Here is a 22,108-nt window from a genome sequence, read left to right on the forward strand (position 1 = left end):
GCTTCATTTCTTTTGTATTTGAATACTTAATATTTATTTTGAATTAATATAAAAGAAACATAAGCTGTATTTAACACCACAGCACGAACAGTCAAATGTGTTAGGAGACAAGAAAATGAATTACAATGAGTGGAAACAAAGCTCACTTAACCATCAGTCCGAACAGGAACAGATGTGTACGAACAGTTTCCTGAGCTCACTCTGCAACAGCTGACGAGATTAATGTTACCAGTGATGCGCCTCAGCAACACAACACGCCCATCTTTGTTTTCCACTTGGATAAGATCCTCTCTTGATCACCACCATTTTCTGCATGTTAGAGAAAAACAAGGCACACAAGAAACAACCGTTACAGGATGGTTTTATATCATTATAATGACGTCATAGCATTTCCACCTGAGGGATGCTGCATGGACTGTTCATAAAAGTAGGTTTGACCTCTGGCATTATTACTACTCTTCATTTACTGATAAATGTACCCCGGGTATCTTTTGGCTACCTGTCTTCACTAACCCTGACAGATTAAACACCCTACAGTGTTTGCTGGACTCTCTCCCTCCACGATCAGCTCGTACTCCTCCACCATAAAGACAACTGATTGGTTAGTAGATGGAGAGTTATTCAGGTTGAGCTCTTCTCCAGAACATTACCTGCTCCATCAAACCCCAGGTCTCCTTGAAAAGTCTTTAAGCCGAGCCTGACTCAGACATTTGCAGATATTATGGGCTGAAATGTGCACATCAGATATCAATGTCTGCAGATATAAAACATTTCCCAGATTATGAACAAAATGAAATATCTGCATCACTAACCGTCACTGTGAATATACATATGTATATACATATTATTTAATTTAGATGATCAATACACGCACTTATTTATGTAAATACTGTAATTGACATCTTAATTAACCCATCTGTCACATAACTGCATTTTTCTTATTATCATGTTACTTCAGAATCTTTTGCACTATTCACCACTGCACTGTTTCATGTTTAGTCATGTAAATATTAGTCTTTTCTTATTCTGTTTCTTGTTGATATTTAATGTTGTACCTGTTCATAAGAGAGCACAGTTCACCAAAGTTAAATTCCTTGTGTGTGTGTAAACATACCTGGACAATAAATCTGATTCTGATTCACTGCACATCATCAGGAATGACTTATGGGATGATGATGTGCAGAGTCAGTGTTTTAGTGCAGAGTGCACAGATGATGTTCAAACTGCGTTTTAGATCTTAGTCTCCTCCACATGATGCTGCTCACTCTACGTGTTTTAATCACTTTGGAATGTGAACTTTTATTTGATCTTTGTGTTTATTTGTAAATTTATTTATGCTGATAAGGATGTTTAAAATAAAGTACAGACTTTGATCACAGTAGTTTAATAAAACGTTTAGTACTGTCAGCAGACCAGCTGTTTTTATACTTCCTATTTGTTATGGATTATTTACATCTGAAACACTTTGGACTGCTTCTTTGCAGAAAAGCTAAAAAACATGATGAAATGAAATCGTTAAACTGACCTGGGGGAGCCACTGGCAGCATTCCTCTCAAATGAACTTCCTGTTGAATGAAGCACAATAATGAAGGAAATGCTCCACACTTAAACTTCTTGATAAAAGAATTAAATGACAGAGTTTATAGAGGAGGCTCACCGTATCCTGAGAACTCAGCTGCAGACGGGCGACGGCTGTGACTCATCCAGCCTTCTTCCTGATGATGATGCTCGGCTGGTCGCTGCTGGCTGTGTTTACTGGGACTGTAAGTGCGGCCGTCATGACGCTGCTCGGATTCAAACGTGGAGAGACGGCGCCTCAGCAACTCTGTCCTGTGTCGTTTGGACCCCGGGGAGGACGGGCAGCACTCGTCCCTCAGACGTTTGGACTGCGGGAAGCTGTCCCAGTTCAACTCCCTGTGGCGTTTCCTCAGGACAGAGCGGTGCGGCGACAGAGCGAGGGCGGCGAGGGCCGAGGAGGAGTGGCCTCTGCTCCCCTCTGAGCTGCGAGCGCAGAACCTACAGGGCGGCCCTTTGAAGAAAGAGGATTGATTTTGGCAGACAAACTTGTGGTACAGCTTTATAAAGTCCTCGTCCAGCTTCTTCGGGGAGTTTTGGGCAGGCAGCAGGGAGGAGTCGAAAGAAAGGTGGCGCCGAGACTCTGCTGCTGAGGCCGAGCGAGGTGACGCCGGCTGTGCCTGGAAGGAAGGACCGGAGTCCTGAGAGCAGAACATCCTGGGTGGCAGAGCTGCTCTCTGTTGAGGGGAGGACAGAGAGGTGAACACTGGTCTGGGCCTCATCAGCTCTCTGGGACAGCTCTCCACAGAAACAGCTCTCGGGCTCCTGCAGAAGACGCTCAGAGATCCACTGAGGCTGCTCATCATCCGGGATTTCAACGGACTCTGCCTGACTGGAGAGCCATAAATGTCCGGCCACTCTTTAGCAGCTGTGCTTTGTGTTGCATACGAGAGGTACCCGTCAGTCTGCAGCGAGTGAGCAGCGTTGGCGAGCCTTTTGGACCTAAGAGAGAAGTCTGAGGGGGCTTTCTGGGAAGGAAAAGAAAGTTTGGAAGGACTGGCGAGATATGCTGAGAGCGGCTCTCCACTCCGGGATTCATCAAGAGACACTGTGAAGGTCTGGTTCAGGGAGGTCTCTTTTGTATTAAAGCTTTCAAGGGGACAAGAGAGATCCATGACCAGGATGGGCTTCCTCGTCAGTAAGCTCCTCCACCTCCCAGGTGACTGCTGCTGCTGCGCCTGCCACTCCGGTCTCATCTGCAGAGAAGTGAGAGGTGAATGCTTTGTATCCATGAAGTGCCTCTTCACCGGGCTCCCACAGTTCTCCTCGCTGCTCCTCCTCCTCTCTGTGTTGTTCTTGTGTTTCTCATTGACAGTGAACGTGTTGTCGAGATGCACGCTTCTGTTCGACTGATTCCTCCACCTGCGGTACCTCCTCAGCACGGAGTCCGCCGCCTCAGTGACGTGCCGCCGGCGCCAGGCGCTCCCGATCTGGTTGATCATGCTGGGGTAGAGCTCAATCAGGCTGCTGTTTCTCCTCAGGGTCATCTCCAGCTGCTCGTCCTCGTCCTCCGGCTGCTGATCCGCCGCCTCACAGACGGTCCTCTGACTCTCGTCCAATGAGCTCACAGTTAGCTGAGTCATGTCACTTCTACACATCCCCGCTGTAGAAACCTCACCTGAAATCAGACAAAAAAATAAAAAAATTCTCTTCTGATTTTTTTTTTTAAATGGTCTGTCATGTTGTGTTTAAAGTTTTTCCTTTCTTACCGTCGTCCTCCACAGAAATATGAAGACTGGAAGCTCCAGAAACTTTAGAAAAGCAGGTCTCATCAGCTCCACTGTTTTGATGCGTGAAGTCCAGCTGTTGAGATAAATCAGAATTAATTTACAGAACTCCTCCATACTTTTTGATAGCACATGTTTTCAAACGCTACAATCTCCTTTCATTTTAATGATTGATAGTATCGATAAATTTGAACAAAGAAACTGATCTATTTCATAAAACATAAAGGTGCATATGAGACCAACGCACCCATTCATTCAAAATCAAAAGAAAACTTTGGACACCGTCAAAAATCCACAAATTCATCGTCAATGTTTTGGTAGCAAAACGTTGCTTACTTTTGCTCATATTGGGTAATTTCTCCCATTTTTAAAGTTCATTTTTTGGGGGAGGGCTTTTCATGCATTTATTTAGAGATAAGACAGTGGATAGAGTCAGACATTGGGGAGAAGAGAGATAGAGAGAGAGAGTGGGGACAGACATGCAGGAAAGGAGCCACAGGTCGGATTTGAACCTGGGCCGCCCGCTTGGAGGACTACAGCCTCCGCTCATGGGAAGCGTGCACTAACCACTAGGCCACTGACGCCTCGATTTCATGCTTTTAATCACCAAAAATTGCAGGTAAACTTCTCCACATTCACAATTGCACACAGGTCTACAATGTATTTGTGCAAGACAGTGTTTTTATTTTAAATGAAGATGAATAAATGACCCTATATTGGTTGCCGAGGGCTTGTAATGTTTGCGGTTGCATAGAAACACGTATTGACATAATTTGATTATTTCTAGAATCATTTCAAAGTTTTTAAATGTGGAACAGTGGAGTTGAAAAGAGAACATTTACCTGAGAGTCTGTTGTAATGTCCAGCGCTGTGGTGGAAAGCAAACCAGACTGATTAGATCAATTAACAAACTTTTACATGAACATTTTCTTTCATCTGTTTTTCTCACCTCTCATTGATTCATCCCTCAACTCTGCCAGGCTCTGATGAGAGGAAAAGTCTTTGTTAATAATGTCTATGGCTGCACACATTATTCAACACCTGACTACAGGCCTGTGCTTTGTTTGTTTGAAATGTGGCTGCAGAATACAAACCTTTGACTCCAACATGTTCAGCTGTGCTTTAGACTTCTTCATGTAGCATTGAAGTGCTTCATCATGCAGGTAGAGAAAACAGAACTCAATGAGATCACATGATCAACACAATAAAACAAGTCTCCCTCTGTCTGACACTAAATCTGACTTCTAGAGGGATTCAATCTAGAAATCACTTGACAGTACTAGTGGTTTATTTCACATCCCATTAAGTTCAACCATAAACTATACTACAGTAACAATCAGCTTATTTAACGTTAATCAGTGTTTCCCCCTACCATTATATTGGGGGGGTGTTCATATGAACATCACCATGTCAATATTCGTATGTAGAATTATCTCAGACATTAAACATTTCAAACAAATATGCAATGAAATAGGCATTACGTCCAATCTGAGGACAGTCAGACGATTTCTGCCTGTATGGGAATAAAACCAGCGTTATAACATTCAACATTCTCAAAAACACATTAATATAGTATGAAAAGTATAAAATCATATTTTTTGCCTAATGTCGATATTCGATATGACTCAAGTTTATAACTAGGACAAAATCACATTAACTATCGTAATTCCTCCGTCCTGAAACTCAGGTCGGTACAACACTCTTGCCACTAGGGGACAGTAGTGCTCCACGTAAGATTCAGTGAAGGTTCACCAGGTAATATTGTGAAATCCTCAACTATCTAAGTTCGTCATAGATGATCGTAGCAGAATCTAATTTACATGAAAGTGTTAGTCTTGATGTCATGAATACATATATCCGATTCAGGGATTGAACCGACATTCTTTTATAACAGAAATGGATTATGTTGGTTAAGACAGATTGATTTATTGATTTTACACTGATTTATTTATATATTTATTGATGCATTTATTTATTTATATATTATTGTATGCATTTCTCCCAACATTTATTTATTTATTTATACTTTAGTCATTTGTAGAGGGCCCAGAGAGTAAAGAGTAACTACCATCATGCGGTGTGCATCGTCTCATAATAATAAAAGATAATTCTTTCACACTGGTAAAATTAATGGGTAAAGTATAACTCATGAAAATAATCAACTGCTACAAATCAATTATATTTATGTAAGTTTGTTTCATTATGTTTTAAAGTGCTTTTTAAATAAATAAGGAACAATTTAAGTTCTTAAATTAAACATCTGTTTCCATCAAAGCCAACAACAGTGTATAAAACAGAGTAAAACAGTTTGTGTGGTTGTTATTAGAGAATCTTTTATATTCATTTTAAACGTAAAGTCGCATCTTAGCACATTTTGTCAGAAACCTTCTAAGAGCTTCGTAGTTAACTTACTTGTGTATTTTGTATTTTCCAGGTCCACCTCCATCCCCCCGTCGCAGTATTGAAGCTTTGAGTACTGTTGGAAACAATTGCAGAAGTTTAAAAAAAACAATGTTTTCAAAGTGTATTTACAGCTAACGAAAGCTAGCTACTTAGCATCATGCTAACGTTACCGCCTCTTGAACACACCGTTTCTATGATTCGATCCAGTGTAATTTTGTAGTTAAAGGCATTTGTGGAAAGTTGTCCATTTAAAATGTCATCCATATTCCGAACAAAAGTCTATTCTTGAAGGTAAAAAAAATATATAAAAACCAACGGGTTACTTCTGCTAACTACACGGAAAGGCGCGTTTACGTTCAAAAGCCTATAAAACAATGGAGGCAGATGATTGGACAGGGAGCGTGTGTTGCCTTCAGGACTCATCGGAAATCATCATTATCAAAACGGTTCAATAAATAAAAAATGTATGTTAGCAGTGTAATACATGCGCGTCAGTAGTATAGTTGGGGATGTGTTCAATGCAAAGTTAATACAACAACGTTTACGATAAAACATTTATTTGACTGATGTCAGATTTCTGAAACGGAAAAGAACGATGAAAACAGAAGCAAGTGAAGCAGACACAAGTGAATGTGGTTGTCTGAAACGTCATCTTAAAGCGACAGACAGTTTCTCCAATGCTACCCTTGTTTTCAGTAGTTCTGTTCACGAATTAAAATGTGATTTGTAAGATTTCATTTAGAGTACTAAAGGTGAATGAACCGACAGTCAGTAAACGTGTCATCGATATGGCCGCTCGGACCCTACAGGAGCTTGTATCCTCCGCCGCCTCTCTGCACCCTGACCGGGCAGCTGTGACGTACGACAGCGGGTCAGTGTCAGGGAACCCGGTGTCCCTGCGGTACAGAGAGCTGGAGGAACTAACCTCTGAGCTGTGTGATGCTCTGCGGAGGAGCTGCTCTGATAATAACGGTGTGATTGGGCTGTACTGTTGTGATGATCTGTTCATACCTGTGTGGGTTCTAGGGTGAGTGTTTTATCAGTCCCAAAGTTAACCTCCTCCGGTTGAAACACAGCATATCGAGGATAATAAAGTGTCCCTTGTTGTCTGCAGGATCCTGCAGTCCTCTGCTGCCTTTGTCCCCCTGGACCCTGAGGCTCCAGGACTTCTCTCTGCCAGAGTCCTGAACCAGTGTGGGCTCAAGTACTGTGCTGTGAACACTGACATGCTGCAGGTGGAATACTTCATTAAATATCAATGACACACTTTGGAATGAGTAGAGACAGAAATGTATCATTACAAGAAAATGGTATTGCCACATTAGGGCGATATGGCCCACAAATCACATCTCAATAAACACAGCTGTGTATTCAGTATGCACATTGTTTTTTTAGATTTGCTCAGACAGGGAGAGAGGAGGATCAGAGTGAAGAGGGTGAGAGGAGAAATAGGTGAACTGGTGGCTCTATGGAATAAACGTATAAAGATATTTAAACACAACATATATTGATATAAACAATATTGTCTTTGCCTATATCTTCTTTGAAAACAAATAGATATATCGTGGAAACTCAATATATTTCCCAGCCCTATGTCACACTTATAGTAAAACAAAAAATAAACTAAAGAGAAGGGTTGTCACGATACCAGAATTTAAAATTTCGATATGATTATGGTAAAAATCAAATTTGACCAATCCCTGTTTTGGTACCACGGAAACAAAAATAGAAGTCCTAGGCAAACACTATATATCTGTTTTTTGTTCTTTTGTAAACTCCTGCACACCGTATGAACTTCACTCAACACAATGTTGCCAATTTTCTGTGCAATTGAGACTGTATGCAGGAGTTTGACTCTGATGTGCTTGTCTCATAAAATAGATATATATTTTTTAGATTGGGTTCTTTTTGATACTATGGTCCATTAAAATAACAGAGACTGTATACATGTAAAACACCTTTTATCAGAACGTATTGAACATTTTGACTACCTTACAAAAGAGCATGAAATACATCACAGCATAAAGTGTTTGATAAATGTAAAGTGGATGAGCATCAGAAGTATGATAATCTATAAGGTTGATCTTCTCAACATTTCAGCTTTATTTAAAACCAAAACTTATATAAATACATTAATGTCTGACATTCAAATATATATCAGTAATTATACAACAATAAATTAGAAATATGGGTCAATCGTCTTTCAACTGGAAGGTCGAGGGTTCGATCCCCAGCTCCTGCAGTCACATGTCTGATGTATCCCTTGGCAAGACACTTAACCCCAAGTTGTTCCTGCTGCTTTGTCTGTAACATATGAGTGTGTATGAATGGATTAGTTCTTTGTGATGGTCACTACACAGCAGGCTCTGTCAGTGTGTGAATGTGTAGCTGTGACCTGCGGTGTGAAAGTGAATTGAGTAGTCAGAAGACTAGAAAAATCTATACCAGCTCAAGTCCATTTACCAAATATATATATTTCTATATAAACTATCAGTCAAAGGTTTAGACACAGAACAGTAACTGTATTATTTTATTATAATAAATCTACTGTAAGCTGTATCTAGGGCACACCTACTAATAGAAGGTTTTTCTTTATTTTTAATATTTTCCACATTTTAGAATAATTGTAGATATTAAAACAATAAAAAATAAAACATTTCATTTTTGTTTTGGAAAGAAATGCAGACATACGTAGGCATCAACTTCACTATTTCTAAGAAACACATCAAACATTTCAAACATTTAAGCATTTCAAAGTGTCCAAACATGTGACTGGTACTGTCATACATATATATACTGTAGTTCAGCGTTTACCTTTCCTTTGTCCTGATCAGTGTGATTCTGTGTGAAATTTTAAATGTCTTTTCTTTTCTCGTCCCATGAAGAGATTTCAGGCAGCCCTCATCAGTCACGTGTCCGTGGAGGTTTGTGTCGAGTTGTCTAAGTTCAAACTGACGGTGGTACGAATCAAGATGCTGCCAGTCTCTATCAACACAAGAGGACCTGAACAGACTCGATCTCTGACAGCAGAGGGCGCTGCTGCTGAGTTTAAAGAGTCAGGACGTGCAGACTTGGCGTATGTGCTTCACACATCTGGAACCACTGGAGTCCCAAAGACTGTGAGGGTGCCACACAGATGTATCCTCCCCAACATACTTCACCTGAGGTGAGAGGAGTCTCTGAGACGAGCTGATGAAGTGTGACACACTTTTAATATTTTTACATAAAAAGAGTCTTAACACAGAACATGAAGGTGGAGAGGAAGTACCACACCCCCACAAACACAAAGTGTAATAATAACAAAGAGTTCAAATAGTGCAGTAATGTGAAGTAATAGATAACAACATGTGTTTAGTAATAGTGCCTCATAAGAAGAAACAGTTCAGATTTCCAGTTAAAAGTCATATTAATATAATTAATTATTATTCAATATGGTTTTAAAGTCGTAAGAGATTAAAAGTCAGATATTAATATATCAGTTTGAGCATCATGTGACATGATACATTAGTTAAGGTTTCATGAATAACTGAATACTTCCTCTTTTTAGTGATTAATCATAGACGAAAATTACAGCTTCATTCTTATAATATCATGACTTTTACAATTTCAACTTTATTTTTTGAATATTAGGATTTTATTCTCATAATATCAAAACTTTAGTCTCAAAATGGTCCAAAGAAATTCAAACAAACATTACAACTTTATTCTCCAAGACTTTGTTCTTGTTATTTTACGATTTTATTCTCGTAATATCTAGACTTTTTTTAGACTATTCTCATTTTAATTTCGAATTTATTCTCGCTATGTCACGACCTCATTCTCCTTAAAGTTAATCCTCATTTCATCTTTATTCCCCTAAGACTTTACTCTTGAAATATTACGACTTTATTCTCAAATGTTAATTTCTTTCTTAAAAGTGGCTCTAGTGCTCTGTTGTACTGTGTAGATTTGTTTTTGTAGTGACAGATTTCAGTTTAGATCATTTTGCTGCTCATTTCTCTTTTATTTGTTTTAAGAAAGCTGACGTTAGGGGCAATGCCGACAAATCCCAGTGTACCTGAACTGTCCTGTATCCATGCAATAAAACATCTGTTAAATTAGAAAACGTTATAAAGCCATTCTAAAGTGCAGCTCTGTGGGCTCAGATCTTTGTTTCAGATGAGCTCAGATGACGTGGTCCTCCTCGCCTCCCCGTTAACCTTTGACCCCTCTGTGGTGGACATGTTCCTGGCCTTGTCGTCGGGGGCTCAGCTCCTCATCGTCCCCGCTGTGATGAAGAAGATGCCTCGTCGTCTGGCCCAGCTGCTGTTCACGCGTCACAAGACGACGGTCCTGCAGGTCGGTGAACTGAAGCTGAACCCTGCTCAGAGAACTTCTCATCTATTAATCCTTTTTGAAACATGCAGAGCTGAAACATTAGAGAATATTTCAGGACAGGCTTCCCCCCTAGAGAAGTGATGATTATGAAAATCAGAGCCAAAACCAACACCCATGTTCAAAATCAGTCCATCAAAATGTTTGACACCATATTTTTAAAAACAATTCAGTCTCTGTTATTTTAATGATTAATCATAAAGTACCAAAGCTTTAAAAAACAAACTTAATCTCTTTCTTTAGACGGGTGCATAAGAGAGAAATGAATTAATCAAAAGCTGCAAGCCAACTCCTGCACACTCTCAATACACCAATACAAAACGTTGCCAACATATTTGTGCAGTGGATTTGGTGGATTTTGTGCAATATGAAAATTGGCAATATGCTGTATGTTGATTTTCTTGGCTCTGTGCTTCTGTGTTTAGATAGATAGATAGATAGATAGATAGATACTTTATTGATCCTGAGGGAAATTTAAAGCATCCAGTAGCAGGTTACAAAGACGTACATGACATGAAACATTTGTTACAAATTAAACCACAAAACCACGATAAATTGTATGGTATTGAATCATATTGTTTAGTATATCAGTGCATGCCTTCTCTCTAACTCTTCATGTTTCTACAGGTCACACCGACGCTCCTCGTCCGCTTCGGGCAGCGTATCCTCCAGCAGGAGGTGCTGTCGTCGGGCTCCACGCTGCGGGTGCTCGCTCTCGGGGGAGAGGCCTGTCCGTCACCCGCTCTGCTGAGGAGCTGGAAGCACGAGGAGAACAAAACTCACATCTACAACATCTACGGCATCACAGAGGTGTCCTGCTGGGCGTGTGTTTATCAAATACCAGAGTCTCTGCTGCACTCGAACAGCCTGTAAGTCTTCATGATGATTAAGCATCTCCATCAGGAGTACTATGTCATTTATTTTAAAGACGTCCCGGATCTCTGTAAACAGTCAGACTGTAACATCTTTGATTCCTTATAAGCGCAGGCAGTGACATAGCTCCATAGATATTTAAAATTCTGTTTCTTTCTGTCTCTCAGCGCGGCGTCCTCGGTGCCTCTCGGGACTCCTCTGATGGACACGGTGGTGGAAGTCAGAGATGAAAACGAGCGCCTTGTGACAGCAGGAGAAGGTCAGGTGTTCATAGGTAAGAAGAGGTCATGAACACAGACTCACATGCATCAACTTAAATCTCATATTTAACCCCCTCTGATGTTTCGGTGCAGGCGGGGGGGACAGGGTGTGTCTCCTGGACGATGAGGAGGATGTTGTCCGCGGGACGATGAGAGCGACAGGAGACTGGGTGAACGTCAGAGACAAACAGCTGTTTTACCTCGGACGGAGAGACCGGCTTGTTAAACGCCACGGGAAGCGGGTGAACCTGGACCACCTGCAGCAGGTAGGAGGTCGTTCTAATAATGTAGAGAATATATGCAGTTAACGTTTAGATCATGTACGAGTGGGTTCATCAGAGTGATTTCACCATGAAACAATATTTACAGGATCAGCGAGAGTGAACCAGAATCTTTAAGTAGGCTCAACCAAAACAAGAGGCTGAAAGGAGCTAAAATGTTTTTCATAGTTACAGAGTCAGGTGTTCACTCACCAGAGGCAACAACCTTCAAACTACAGGTGGTCAGTTTATTCAATAAGAAATATTGTTGAGTGCATCTTTTCATTTTAAAAATGGCAACTTTTGTTACAACTTCAGGTTCATTTGATTTGACTTTTATTTTGAAAAAAAATAAAGAAAATTGATAAATTAATAATATGCAATGAAGTATATAAAACAAATAAATGCTAAATCAAAAACCATGTAAAATTATTTAAATGCAACTTTTTTTTAAAGATGGCTGTCATATTTTTCCCGTCCTTTCTTTTGTCTTTGTGTTTTTAAATGTTGGCAAATATTGATCTTGTGATTGAAAATGTTCCATTTTGTTTCATTTTTCAGAAGGTTTAGAAATGAATCTTTTTAAAGTCTGTGTGTATTTCTAATGAATGTTTCTTTATCTAGAAAGCTATAAAGTCCATTTTAAACACTTACTCGTAAGCTTCTCAGTATTTCAGTTTATCAGAAGGTGAAGTTTTGACCTTTTGATCTCCGCCCCTCCAGCTCATTCAGAGTCTCCCTCAGGTGGAGGCCTGCGCTGCGTGTCTCTACGAAGGCTCTCGACTGCTCGCCTTCGTCGTCTCGTCCACATCTGGAGAGCAGAAACATGTGGAACACATACATGGGGAACACCTCCTGCTCCCTGCTGCAGAGGAGACGGGCGGTGCAGACGGAGACCTGAGCATCGTGATCCTGGAGCAGCTGTCTCTGCTGCTGCCGTCACACAGTGTCCCCGACACGCTGCTCCTGGTCCCGGCTCTCAGTCTGACTGCTCACGGTGAGAATCAGACACGCAGTCGCTCCTTAGGAGACACACAACACACTTCACATCAATGAAAATGTCTGTAAAAGATTTTTTTTTTCCGCACTTTAATTTATTTCTGCCCAAAGAGGAGCGGGCAGAAAAAGATGGGACCCTCTGTATTTAAGATTATGCGTTAGTGCAATAGTATTTCCTTTATCATGATTTTCTTTTATGAATTCATCTCAACCTGCTGATTTTATGTTTGTGTTAATAAAAGCAGCAAGAAAAAGAAGACAACCCTGCACAATAACTCAGTGTCACAAATGTTGAATCATCACAACGGTTTCGACCCGAATCTTAAAAGATGTGATTTTTCACACTTAAATATAATATAAATCAAGTATATCCTCTGAAAATAACTCTGTGAGTCATGACTGTCTACAATGGGTGTAACACCCGAGTCCCACTGTCTGTGATGTTTTCAGAGTTTTCAGAGTCCTATCTTCAGTTTGTTTACATCGCCCGGACGGCCGGCTGACTCCTCCCCTCACGTATAAAAGTTGTTTAATTGAGGGACTAGAGAAAAGAAGAATAACATACTGTACTCACTGCTTAACTGTGTTTCTAGATCACGCTCATTTCAGGTAAATTTACATGCAGTGTGAAGATACAAGCATAATAAAGATCGCTAGCATTAGCATGCTAACACAACAATGCAGCGCAAGTTGTTTTGGTTTCATGCTGGTGCTCAAGGGCGACATCTGCTGGATCAAAAAATCACATATAAAACCTTTAAGGCCTAAATAAAACAAGGGAAACATACAGGTTTAAACTAAACGGTGTGAAAGTTTATTACAAAATACCAAAAATAATAAACACTTACAAGGAGAGTGAGGTGTGTCAGTCAATCTGTGTGTGGCATGTGGTGCAACTACACTAACATAAGCAAACTACAACAAATCATGGTTCAATGAGGAGCTGAGTGTTGGGAGTGAATGAGAGAAGGAGAGGTTGACTGCCAGATCTTAAATAATAATAATAATAATAAAAATAATAATAATAACATTTTATTCAAAGGCGCCTTTCAAAACTCTCAAAGTCACCGTACAGAGCAGAGATAAAAACAACAAAGTAACAACACAACGATAAAATTAACATTAAAAACACAAAAAACACAAATGTACAGGATGTAAAGGAGTTATGAGAATGGGTGGAGAATGATCAGACTGAATATGAAAGTTTAAAAAGATGTGTTTTCAGATGAGATTTGAAAATGGAGAGAGAGTCGATATTATAGCCTAGACCTGGGAGTGCCTCTGCCCAGATGTGGAGAAACACCGCCCACCATTGACCTGCAGGGAAACAAAACACAGAAGGGCCAAACACCACAACAACAGAAACAGGGCCGTCACACACAATGTTGTCTTCTTTTTGTTTGCCACTGTGTTTCTTCATGTCATCATTCATGTGTTTTTATAGTTTTTAAAAATATTCTCCATGAACACACTGACTTGACTTTCCTCTTTGTGTTCTCCTCATGTGTCTTTGACTGCAGGCAAAGTGGACATGAAGGCTCTCATGAAGATATACCAAAGACAGAGACGATGTTCAGACTCTGCGCGAGGAGATTCAAACAAACTGAAGCAAACTCTTCAGGCTCTGTGGAACGTATGTCCAGTTTTCTACAACTTAAATCAACCTGTTATTATTATTTCTTGGTTTAGTTTGTCACTTTAATATCAACAGGAAACTCTCGGCCTTCCTGAAGATGCAACGATCGATGAGGAGTCGAACTTCCTGCTGAGTGGAGGAGACTCTCTGAAGGCTCTGCGTCTCCATGAGGACGTCCTCGCCGCCGCAGGATCAACCTCGCCAGAGCTGCTGGAGGTCGTGCTCGACGGGACTTTTTCTGACGTCCTGCGCCACATCGAGAGGATAACGCTGACGCAGCCGCTTGAGAACAAGACGCCGGCGACGTCCGAGGTGAAGAAACGACACGCTGAAGCTCCCTCTGCGACGCCGGCAAAGAGAGAACACACAGAGCGGCTGCAGGAGGAGAAAAGAGCGTTTAGAGTTCTAAAGAGAGCAGGAGAGGTGATGGAGATCAGAGACACAGAGACACATATCAACTCTGAGGCAGAGAAGGATGGAGCGCTGACCCTCAGTGTGAGCTGGTCCTCAGACACAGGCCGATGTGTGGACGCCTCTCCGCTGCTTCTAGCAGAAAACACAACGACAGTGTTCATCGGCTCCCACTCTCACAGGATCCAAGCGTTAGACCTGACCACGGGGAGCCTCCTGTGGGAGCGAGTCCTCGGGGGGAGAATGGAAGCCTCGGCTGCGGTGTCTCACTGCGGTAGCCTCGTGGTTATTGGTCAGTAACAGCTCTCTGAACACCATGTGGGGAATATCTGACTGAGCACTGAGCACTTTATTAATTTCCTTTTTGTGTCTTCTCGCAGGTTGCTATGACGGCTGTGTGTATTTCCTGTGTGCTGCTTCTGGAGACACTCGGTGGATATTTGAGACGGGGGACGCTGTGAAGAGCTGTCCTGCTGTGGACCCCCTCACAGGTCTGGTGATGGTGGGCTCACATGATGGACACGTTTACGCCTTAGATCCAAAGGTGAGTGTTTTACTTGAAGACATATGAAGACTCTATAATAGTTTCATCAGTGTCATGTTCACTATGCTCACACACCATCAATTCCATTTATTTATTTATTTTTAATTTAGGAAAATAATTCTTCACACAAATCCTGGTTGTATATATTCTCATTCTTAGTTTTTATATTTTTAGTGCTTATTTACTTTGTATTTAATATTATATTGTGTTTACTTGGTAATATTGTGTGTTTGGATAACCAGCTGCTGTAACGCCACAATTTCCCAGTTTGGGATCAATAAAAGAATTCTATTCTATTCTATTCTATTAGTAATTACACATTATAGCAAAATAATTGCAAGACTCCTCCCTCAAACTTTCAAACATTGGAGCACTTTGCAGAAAGAGGGGGGGTACGATGCTTTATCTCTTCCAAAGATTTTTTCATATTCAAGTAACATGACATTAATTAAATTGAAATTATTTACAAAAGAAACACAGGAAGCTTTCACCTTGGAGGGGTAGAGAAAGAAAATAAGAAAATTAAAAGACAGAGCAGGTTAACGGATGAAAGAAAATGATAAAAAAAAATGAGGAAATAACACCCATGTACTCCAATAAGTCAAATCAAATCAGGTCTTATAGGTTTGACATATTCAGTCCATTTGGTCCATACCCTGTAGAACAGGGGTCCCCAAACTTTTTTCTTTGAGGGCCTCATAACTTAACCTTTCACTAATGGGGGGCCAGGGTCTGTATGTAACATAGAATAACATGAGCAGGCATGACTACCGGTGTTACTGTGTAGATGGATTTTATCCCAGGAGGTTGGTTCAGCTGAACTTGGTGTACAAATGTAGTTTGTGGAGCTAACAGTCCACTTTTCAGCTTTGATTGTTCGTCTGCTGGCATTTGGCCTTCCAAGCTATCGTACTTGTGGTAGGATTCATAATGTCGGTGCAGATTGTATTTTTTTAACACAGCCACCGCCTCTTGACAGATGAGACAAACAGCCTTTTCTTTGCATTGAACAAAAAAGTAAATCAGTAGTCCACTGTTGGTTAAATACCCTGAATTCTAAATCAAATTTGTTCTTCCCTAACCTTTTTGCCATTTTCTTCATCTTGTTGAGGTTTCTAGCCTGCTCGCTTGCAACTGATCCACCTCGGATGCTTGATCACCATGTAAAGTCATGTCAAATGTCACGTTCTGTGTGTGTGTGTGTGTGTGTGAAAGAGTTACTAACTAATTAAGTTACTAATAGTTAATAATGATAACATTTCACAGCTAAAAAACATTTTATTTTAAATGCTAAACTTTTATAGGCCTATGACGAAAAATATATATATTACAATTTTGATTTTTAAAATTCATTTGGAATTGTTCTGAGGGCCAGGCCAAATGTGGGGAGGGGCTGTATCCGGCCCGCGGGCCGTAGTTTGGGGACCCCTGCTGTAGAATCTATCCTTCTGGACTTTGAGGGAAAACGACAGCCTTTCCATAACATATATTTCATATATTATGTCTATCCACTCATCAATAGTTGGTGGGTTAGGTTCTAACCATCATCAGTTCCATTTTTATCAGTTATGAACTTTGATGTTTGAAGTTGAAATATGATGCTTATTATGCCCATCATTTGACTTCCTGCTGATATTGTTTCATCGTTTCCATGATTAGAAATCTAGAATCTGAGCAGCCGTAATGTGACCTCAATGAAGAGGAGCTTCTGTGTCTGAATTCAAGTATTTGATATGTGAGATTAAGGTTATTCTGTGTGTGCTGGATGTGTTCAGGAGGAGCAGTGTGTGTGGAGGCGTCACTGTGGAGGAGGAGCTGTGTTCTCCTCCCCGCTCCTCCTCTCGTCTCTCAGACAGATGTTTGTGGCATCGCTGGGAGGCCACCTGCTCTGTCTCAACCCTGTGAGTACAAAAAAATCATCTTCTCTCAGTAAATCTATTTCACATTCTACCCACTCTGATCTGTGTGTGTGTGTGTGTGTGTGTCCGGTGTGTGTGTGTGTGTGTGTGTGTGTGTCAGGACAGCGGGGAGGAGCTGTGGTCGATCTGCAGAGACGTCCCGTTCTTCTCGTCACCTAACGCCTCCTCCGGTCACGTCATCATCGGCTCGGTGGACGGAAACATCTGCTGCTTCGGCGCTGAGGGGAAACTGGTGAGAAACACAAACTGAGACAAAATCATTTCTCCTTCATCCACATTGTTTCACAGCTTGTTTAAATATGCAGCGAGCCAAGCTGCTCAGTTCCTCAGAGACAAAGTGATGTTTCATATTTTAGACTTTCTGTATGTTGAATAATTAATGGACCGAGCGATCAAAAACAGATCTTTACAAGTTTGGTCACTAAAAAAAGAGGTACAGTGAAGTGCACTGTAAATCATTTTAACTTGAAGGAAAGATTTACTCTACTTAATAATAATAATAATAATAATAATACATTTAATTTGTAACGCACTTTACATTTTTGCAAAAAAATCTCAAAGTGCTACAGAAAAAAAAAATAGAAATAAAAAACAAATTTCATCAACTAAGCAACTAACGAAACTAAAAGCACAAGCAGAAGGCTTTGTTAAAAAGGTTTTTAGTCAGCAGACTGTGGAGCCCTCAGCTGCTCGGGGAGAGAACTTACTCTTTTTATTTTGTATAAAGGTTTATCTTCAGGCTTTTTATGACTTCATTTAGAGATAGGACAGAGGATAGAGTCAGAAATCAGAGAGAGAGAGAAAGTGGGGAATGACATGTGGGAGGAGCCACAGGCTGGATTCAAACCCAGATCGACCAAAGCCTCTATGTATGGGGTGCACTAACCACTAGGTCACCGGAGCCCCACTATACCCTCTTTTAAATATTTACATATTGATTTTTAAACTGTCCCACTTTATATTCTTTTATTCTTCAAGCATGTTGTTTTTCTCTTTCCTTGGATGTTTCTTTTATTCCTGTAAAGCACATTGAGTTGCCTTTGTATAAAGGTGTATTGATTTAAAGGAGAAGATCAAATCTGCTCTGTATTTTCTAAATTAACGAGATATCTGTTTCTCAAAATCCAAACGGCAGCTCTCATTAAGACTGCTTAAAGCAGGAAGTGTTCCCAGACTGTACTGTTTTTATTTTGGTCAGTTTGACACATGGAGAGAGATACGAGTGTCTTTAGGTAACATAGATGATGATGTTATTATTTGTCGACTTTGCGACTTTTAGATCTCTGCAGTTCAGACACATCAGTCTGATTGGTCAGAATCAACTGAGCCGATACGACAAGCTTCACTGATATGATGCATCTAAAAGTGCATTCAGGCGGCTCAGTCTGACTGAAGAGACAATGAGGTAATTGATGAAAATACTGGATCTCCACAAAGTGTAACTGAGGCACTGATGAAATGCACGCAGCTCATAACTCATAATTATAATCCTGAGATAACTATCTCATTATTTCAGAAAAACAGAGCGAATCTTATTTTCTGATCTAGACACCTCCCTCGGGAGGAGACCCAGAGCTCGCTGGAGGGATTCTATAAATGATATCCCTTCTGGCCTGTGAGCGCCTTGGGATCCCCCAGGAGGGGCTGGGGGAGGGACATCTGGGGCAACTTTCTGACCCTTCCTGAGGGTCTGAGAGGAGCCGAGAATATTGAGATTTTTTAAACGCAGTCTTAAAACTCATTTATTCAGTCTGGCTTTTATATAGTGCTTTATATAAATTCAAATCTTAACATTATTGTATTGTCTTTTTTATCCTACTACAATGTTAAATATTCTTCTCCTATGTATTAATTTTAATATCTTATTGCTTTTATGTGTCATATTTTATTTTTTCATTTTTATATTTTTTTTATTCTTATTGGTGTGCATTAGTCTCTCAATGATTTTATAAACTACTTTTTGGTCAATAAACTTTTCTGCACTCTTGTAAAGCACTTTGAACTGCAATTTAATTTGTCTGAAAGGTGCTATATAAATAAAGTTTGATTGATTGATTGATTGATTGAACTTGCTTAGCCTGCTGCCACCAAGATCTGGCCGCGGATGAGCGGAAGATAATGGATGGATGGATGGATGTTATTTTCTCATGTGAATGCAACACACCTTCATACCTTTGTGTTTGAAATAAGTTTAAATAAATGTATCTCGGGGTGCTGGTGGCACAGTGGTTAGTGCGTCTTCCAAGCGGGCGGCCCAGGTTCAAATCCATCCTGTGGCTCCTTCCCCGCATGTCATTCCACTCTCTCTCTCTCCCTGATTTCTGACTCTATCCACTGTCATATCTCTCCATTAAAGGCACAAAAAGCCCCAAAAATAAATCTTAATAAATAAATAAATGTATCTTGAAATAAAAAAGATAGATTTCTTTCTTAGGGATCCTTTCTCTAATGTTGTCAGACACTTAGAATAACAATCTGCAATCGGCTGCAGGCTGCAGGCTGGATTAGTCTTCTGGAGAAATTCCAAAAGTTTTTGGACCTTTCAGACTTTTAGACCCAAAAAATAAGTAAAGAAATGTAATCCCACTTATTGTTATGCTTTGGACATTCTTAAACACAAGTGTTGAAGAACTGAAATCTTCAGTAAATACAACTTAAAGACGCTGTGTGTGGCTCTTCTCTCTCTGCAGGTTTGGCAGTTTAAGACAGAAGGACCCGTCTTCTCGTCTCCGTGTGTCACTCAGGACCGGCAGAGCGTCCTGTGCGGGTCACACGACGGTCACCTGTACTGTTTGAACTGCGCTGACGGCTCTCTGGTTTGGACTTTCCAGACCACTGGGAAGGTGTACTCCAGTCCGTGTGTGTTCGACGGCTCTGCGGTGGGCCGGAGGGGGCCGCTGGTGGCTCTGGCCTCCACAGACGGCGCAGTGTGGATCCTGGATGTACGAGACGGACGGATGCTGACCACGCTCACTCTACCAGGGGAGCTGTTCTCATCCCCCGTGGTGTGTGGGCGCTCTCTTGTTATCGGGTGCCGCAATGACCTTGTGTATTGTTTACAGCTGACAGTGAAAGAAGAAACACAAACGGAGGAGCTGGTTTCATAATGAACACAGATTTCTTTTATGTCGGAGGAGAGAGGGAGCTGTGGGAAATAGATAAAGTAATTAAAGCTCAGGATAATAAGGAGTCTGCAGCCTCTCTGTTCAGACATCAGTATTTAATTTACATTATTCAGAACATTTTATTTCTCTTTAAGAATCTTCTCATGAATATCTCTAAGTGGGACAAAAAAGTGCAAATAATACCAAACATTTTCCTTGTTACATGTAACACTGCGCACACTACACTATTGTGCACGACCGACGTTAGAAACAGAACGACAGAGTGACTCTTTCTGACCTCAGTACACCTCATACATACGTACAGATCATTTAGTGAGAGAGAACGCTGCAGGATTTGTTTTTTTTTTCTTTCAGGAAATGTTTGTAAGATGGTATCACACCGACCAGGAAGTGATGGCCTACAAACACAAGAGTGTTACAGGAGGACAAACATCTTATGTTACAGCAAGCAGGTGTCTGTCTCCCTTAGCGACAAAAAGAATCCTAATCATGTCAAGTTCAGAAGAGCACTCCTCATGTCTCACTTTGTACATCCTCGTCTCAGAGTGTGATCACAAACGCAGTGTTTTTAGATACAATTCAAATAAAGCTTTTTATTGGTTTATGCAGCTAATGTTTGCTTCTTTTTAGTGTGTGTTTTCAGGTTTTAACTCCTAACTTATAGACTCTATAAGAAACTGGACGTATCCTCTGTTTGGAGAAGTGAATCCAACGCAAAGTGCCTTAGACCTGCAGGTTTTCTAATGACCAGCAGGGGGCAACTTCACTGTTACAAAACGACTTCTGATCGTATCGAAGTCTATGATTAAATGGTCGTACTTCTCAGTTCATTTAAGCCATTGATAAAAAAATTTCCTAAAGATATTTTGTTCCCAAACTAACCGCTAACCGCTAACCCAACAGTGATTAATCGCTGAATTTCAGTAGTTAATTGTGATTACTCCCCTCTTTGAACAGCACTTTCTCATGCAATCATGTTCACACAGGAATCTGTGACAGATTTATAACCACATATAGACTTAAAGAAAATGTTGTAATTTTGGAAAATACATTTCTTTCTTGCAGAATGCTAGAGAAAACTACGAGGATGTACTGCATTCACTAGAAAATGAATCAAAGCTGCTGATTTTTTTAATTAACAAGAAACCAGTACCTCCAAACAAAGTATTTAATAAGACTGTTTTAAGTAAATAGTTCAGTTAAATGTGACATATCCTCCTCTTCTTCAGTGTAAATAAGTCTCAGAGCTCCTCAAAACATGTGTGTGAAGTTTCTTGTTCTAAATCCACTCTGATCCTGTATTTGATCATGTCTATAAACCCCTCTATTTCAGCCCTGCTCAGAACAGGCTGTTTCTGTGTCTGTACCTTTAAATATGTAAATGAGCTGTGTCTGAGCTTGTCACTTTAGAAGGGGGTGTGGCTTGGCCTTTCTCCATGTCCTATTGTTTACGGTGAGAAGGCAGACTCAGAGGACAGAACAAACACCTAGCTGTGGGAGTGTCACCCACCTGGGGGAGGGGCTACTGCCCTTTGTGATGTCATCAAGGAAAAATCTCCAAACAGCCTGTATGAGCACTGAATAGGGGAGCAGGGAAAAGACGGAGAGGATTCACTTTTTTTTATATTTGTGGGGTTTGTAGACGGGCTAGGGACACAAATTATGGTCGAAAATCATGGTAACGTGTATTTTGCATAATATGTGACCTTTTTAATTCAGTAAAATGCATCTCCTATTTCAAAGGTGATTATTGTTTATTGATTATTAATTCAGTAAACAGCAGACTTTATTTCTCTCTTGTGAATCTGCTTCTGTTAAAGCTAAGCTGGACTTCAAAGTTCAGCCAATCTATACTTCTATTTTGGGTTACGCACTTAAAATAAAAAATCTGGCATTAAACAAATGATTAATCTTCAGAATCGTAGGTGAAAAGTAGGTGGATTTGGTTACTGTTGAGACATATTTAAAGAGCATACACTGAGAAGGTTGTAGGTGTCAGGCA

General features: G+C 40.5%; 2 protein-coding genes across 4 annotated transcripts; one reads left to right on the top strand and one right to left on the bottom strand.

The window, feature by feature from the left end:
- Nucleotides 1–12: 12 nt before the first annotated feature.
- Nucleotides 13–6,079, bottom strand: si:dkeyp-117h8.4 (uncharacterized protein LOC572032 homolog). Its single transcript, XM_061028702.1, has 9 exons — nt 5,892–6,079; nt 5,715–5,778; nt 4,397–4,452; nt 4,252–4,285; nt 4,145–4,170; nt 3,285–3,378; nt 1,658–3,193; nt 1,526–1,565; nt 13–309 (listed from the first exon to the last, which is right to left on the bottom strand). Exons 1-9 carry the CDS (start codon nt 5,967–5,969, stop codon nt 297–299), a joined length of 1,941 nt encoding a protein of 646 aa, XP_060884685.1. The 5' UTR covers nt 5,970–6,079; the 3' UTR covers nt 13–296.
- Nucleotides 6,080–6,392: 313 nt separating this feature from the next.
- aasdh (aminoadipate-semialdehyde dehydrogenase) lies at nt 6,393–20,714 on the top strand. Of its 3 annotated transcripts, none has more exons than XR_009665949.1 (14): nt 6,393–6,732; nt 6,820–6,940; nt 8,591–8,871; nt 9,851–10,043; nt 10,707–10,948; nt 11,120–11,226; nt 11,306–11,478; nt 12,196–12,469; nt 13,992–14,104; nt 14,183–14,810; nt 14,899–15,062; nt 16,838–16,963; nt 17,087–17,213; nt 19,672–19,812. XR_009665949.1 is itself a non-coding variant. In XM_061028729.1 (14 exons), exons 1-14 carry the CDS (start codon nt 6,494–6,496, stop codon nt 20,086–20,088), a joined length of 3,210 nt encoding a protein of 1,069 aa, XP_060884712.1. In that variant the 5' UTR covers nt 6,393–6,493; the 3' UTR covers nt 20,089–20,714. The 3 variants fall into 3 exon arrangements, 2 of the variants coding, with proteins under 2 accessions (XP_060884712.1, XP_060884723.1); XM_061028729.1 differs by having other exon boundaries at nt 17,082–17,213; nt 19,672–20,714; XM_061028740.1 differs by lacking the exon at nt 16,838–16,963 and having other exon boundaries at nt 17,082–17,213; nt 19,672–20,714.
- Nucleotides 20,715–22,108: the final 1,394 nt, after the last annotated feature.

Source organism: Labrus mixtus, chromosome 3 (assembly GCF_963584025.1).
Source record: "Labrus mixtus chromosome 3, fLabMix1.1, whole genome shotgun sequence".
Classification (NCBI taxonomy): Eukaryota; Metazoa; Chordata; class Actinopteri; order Labriformes; family Labridae; genus Labrus; species Labrus mixtus.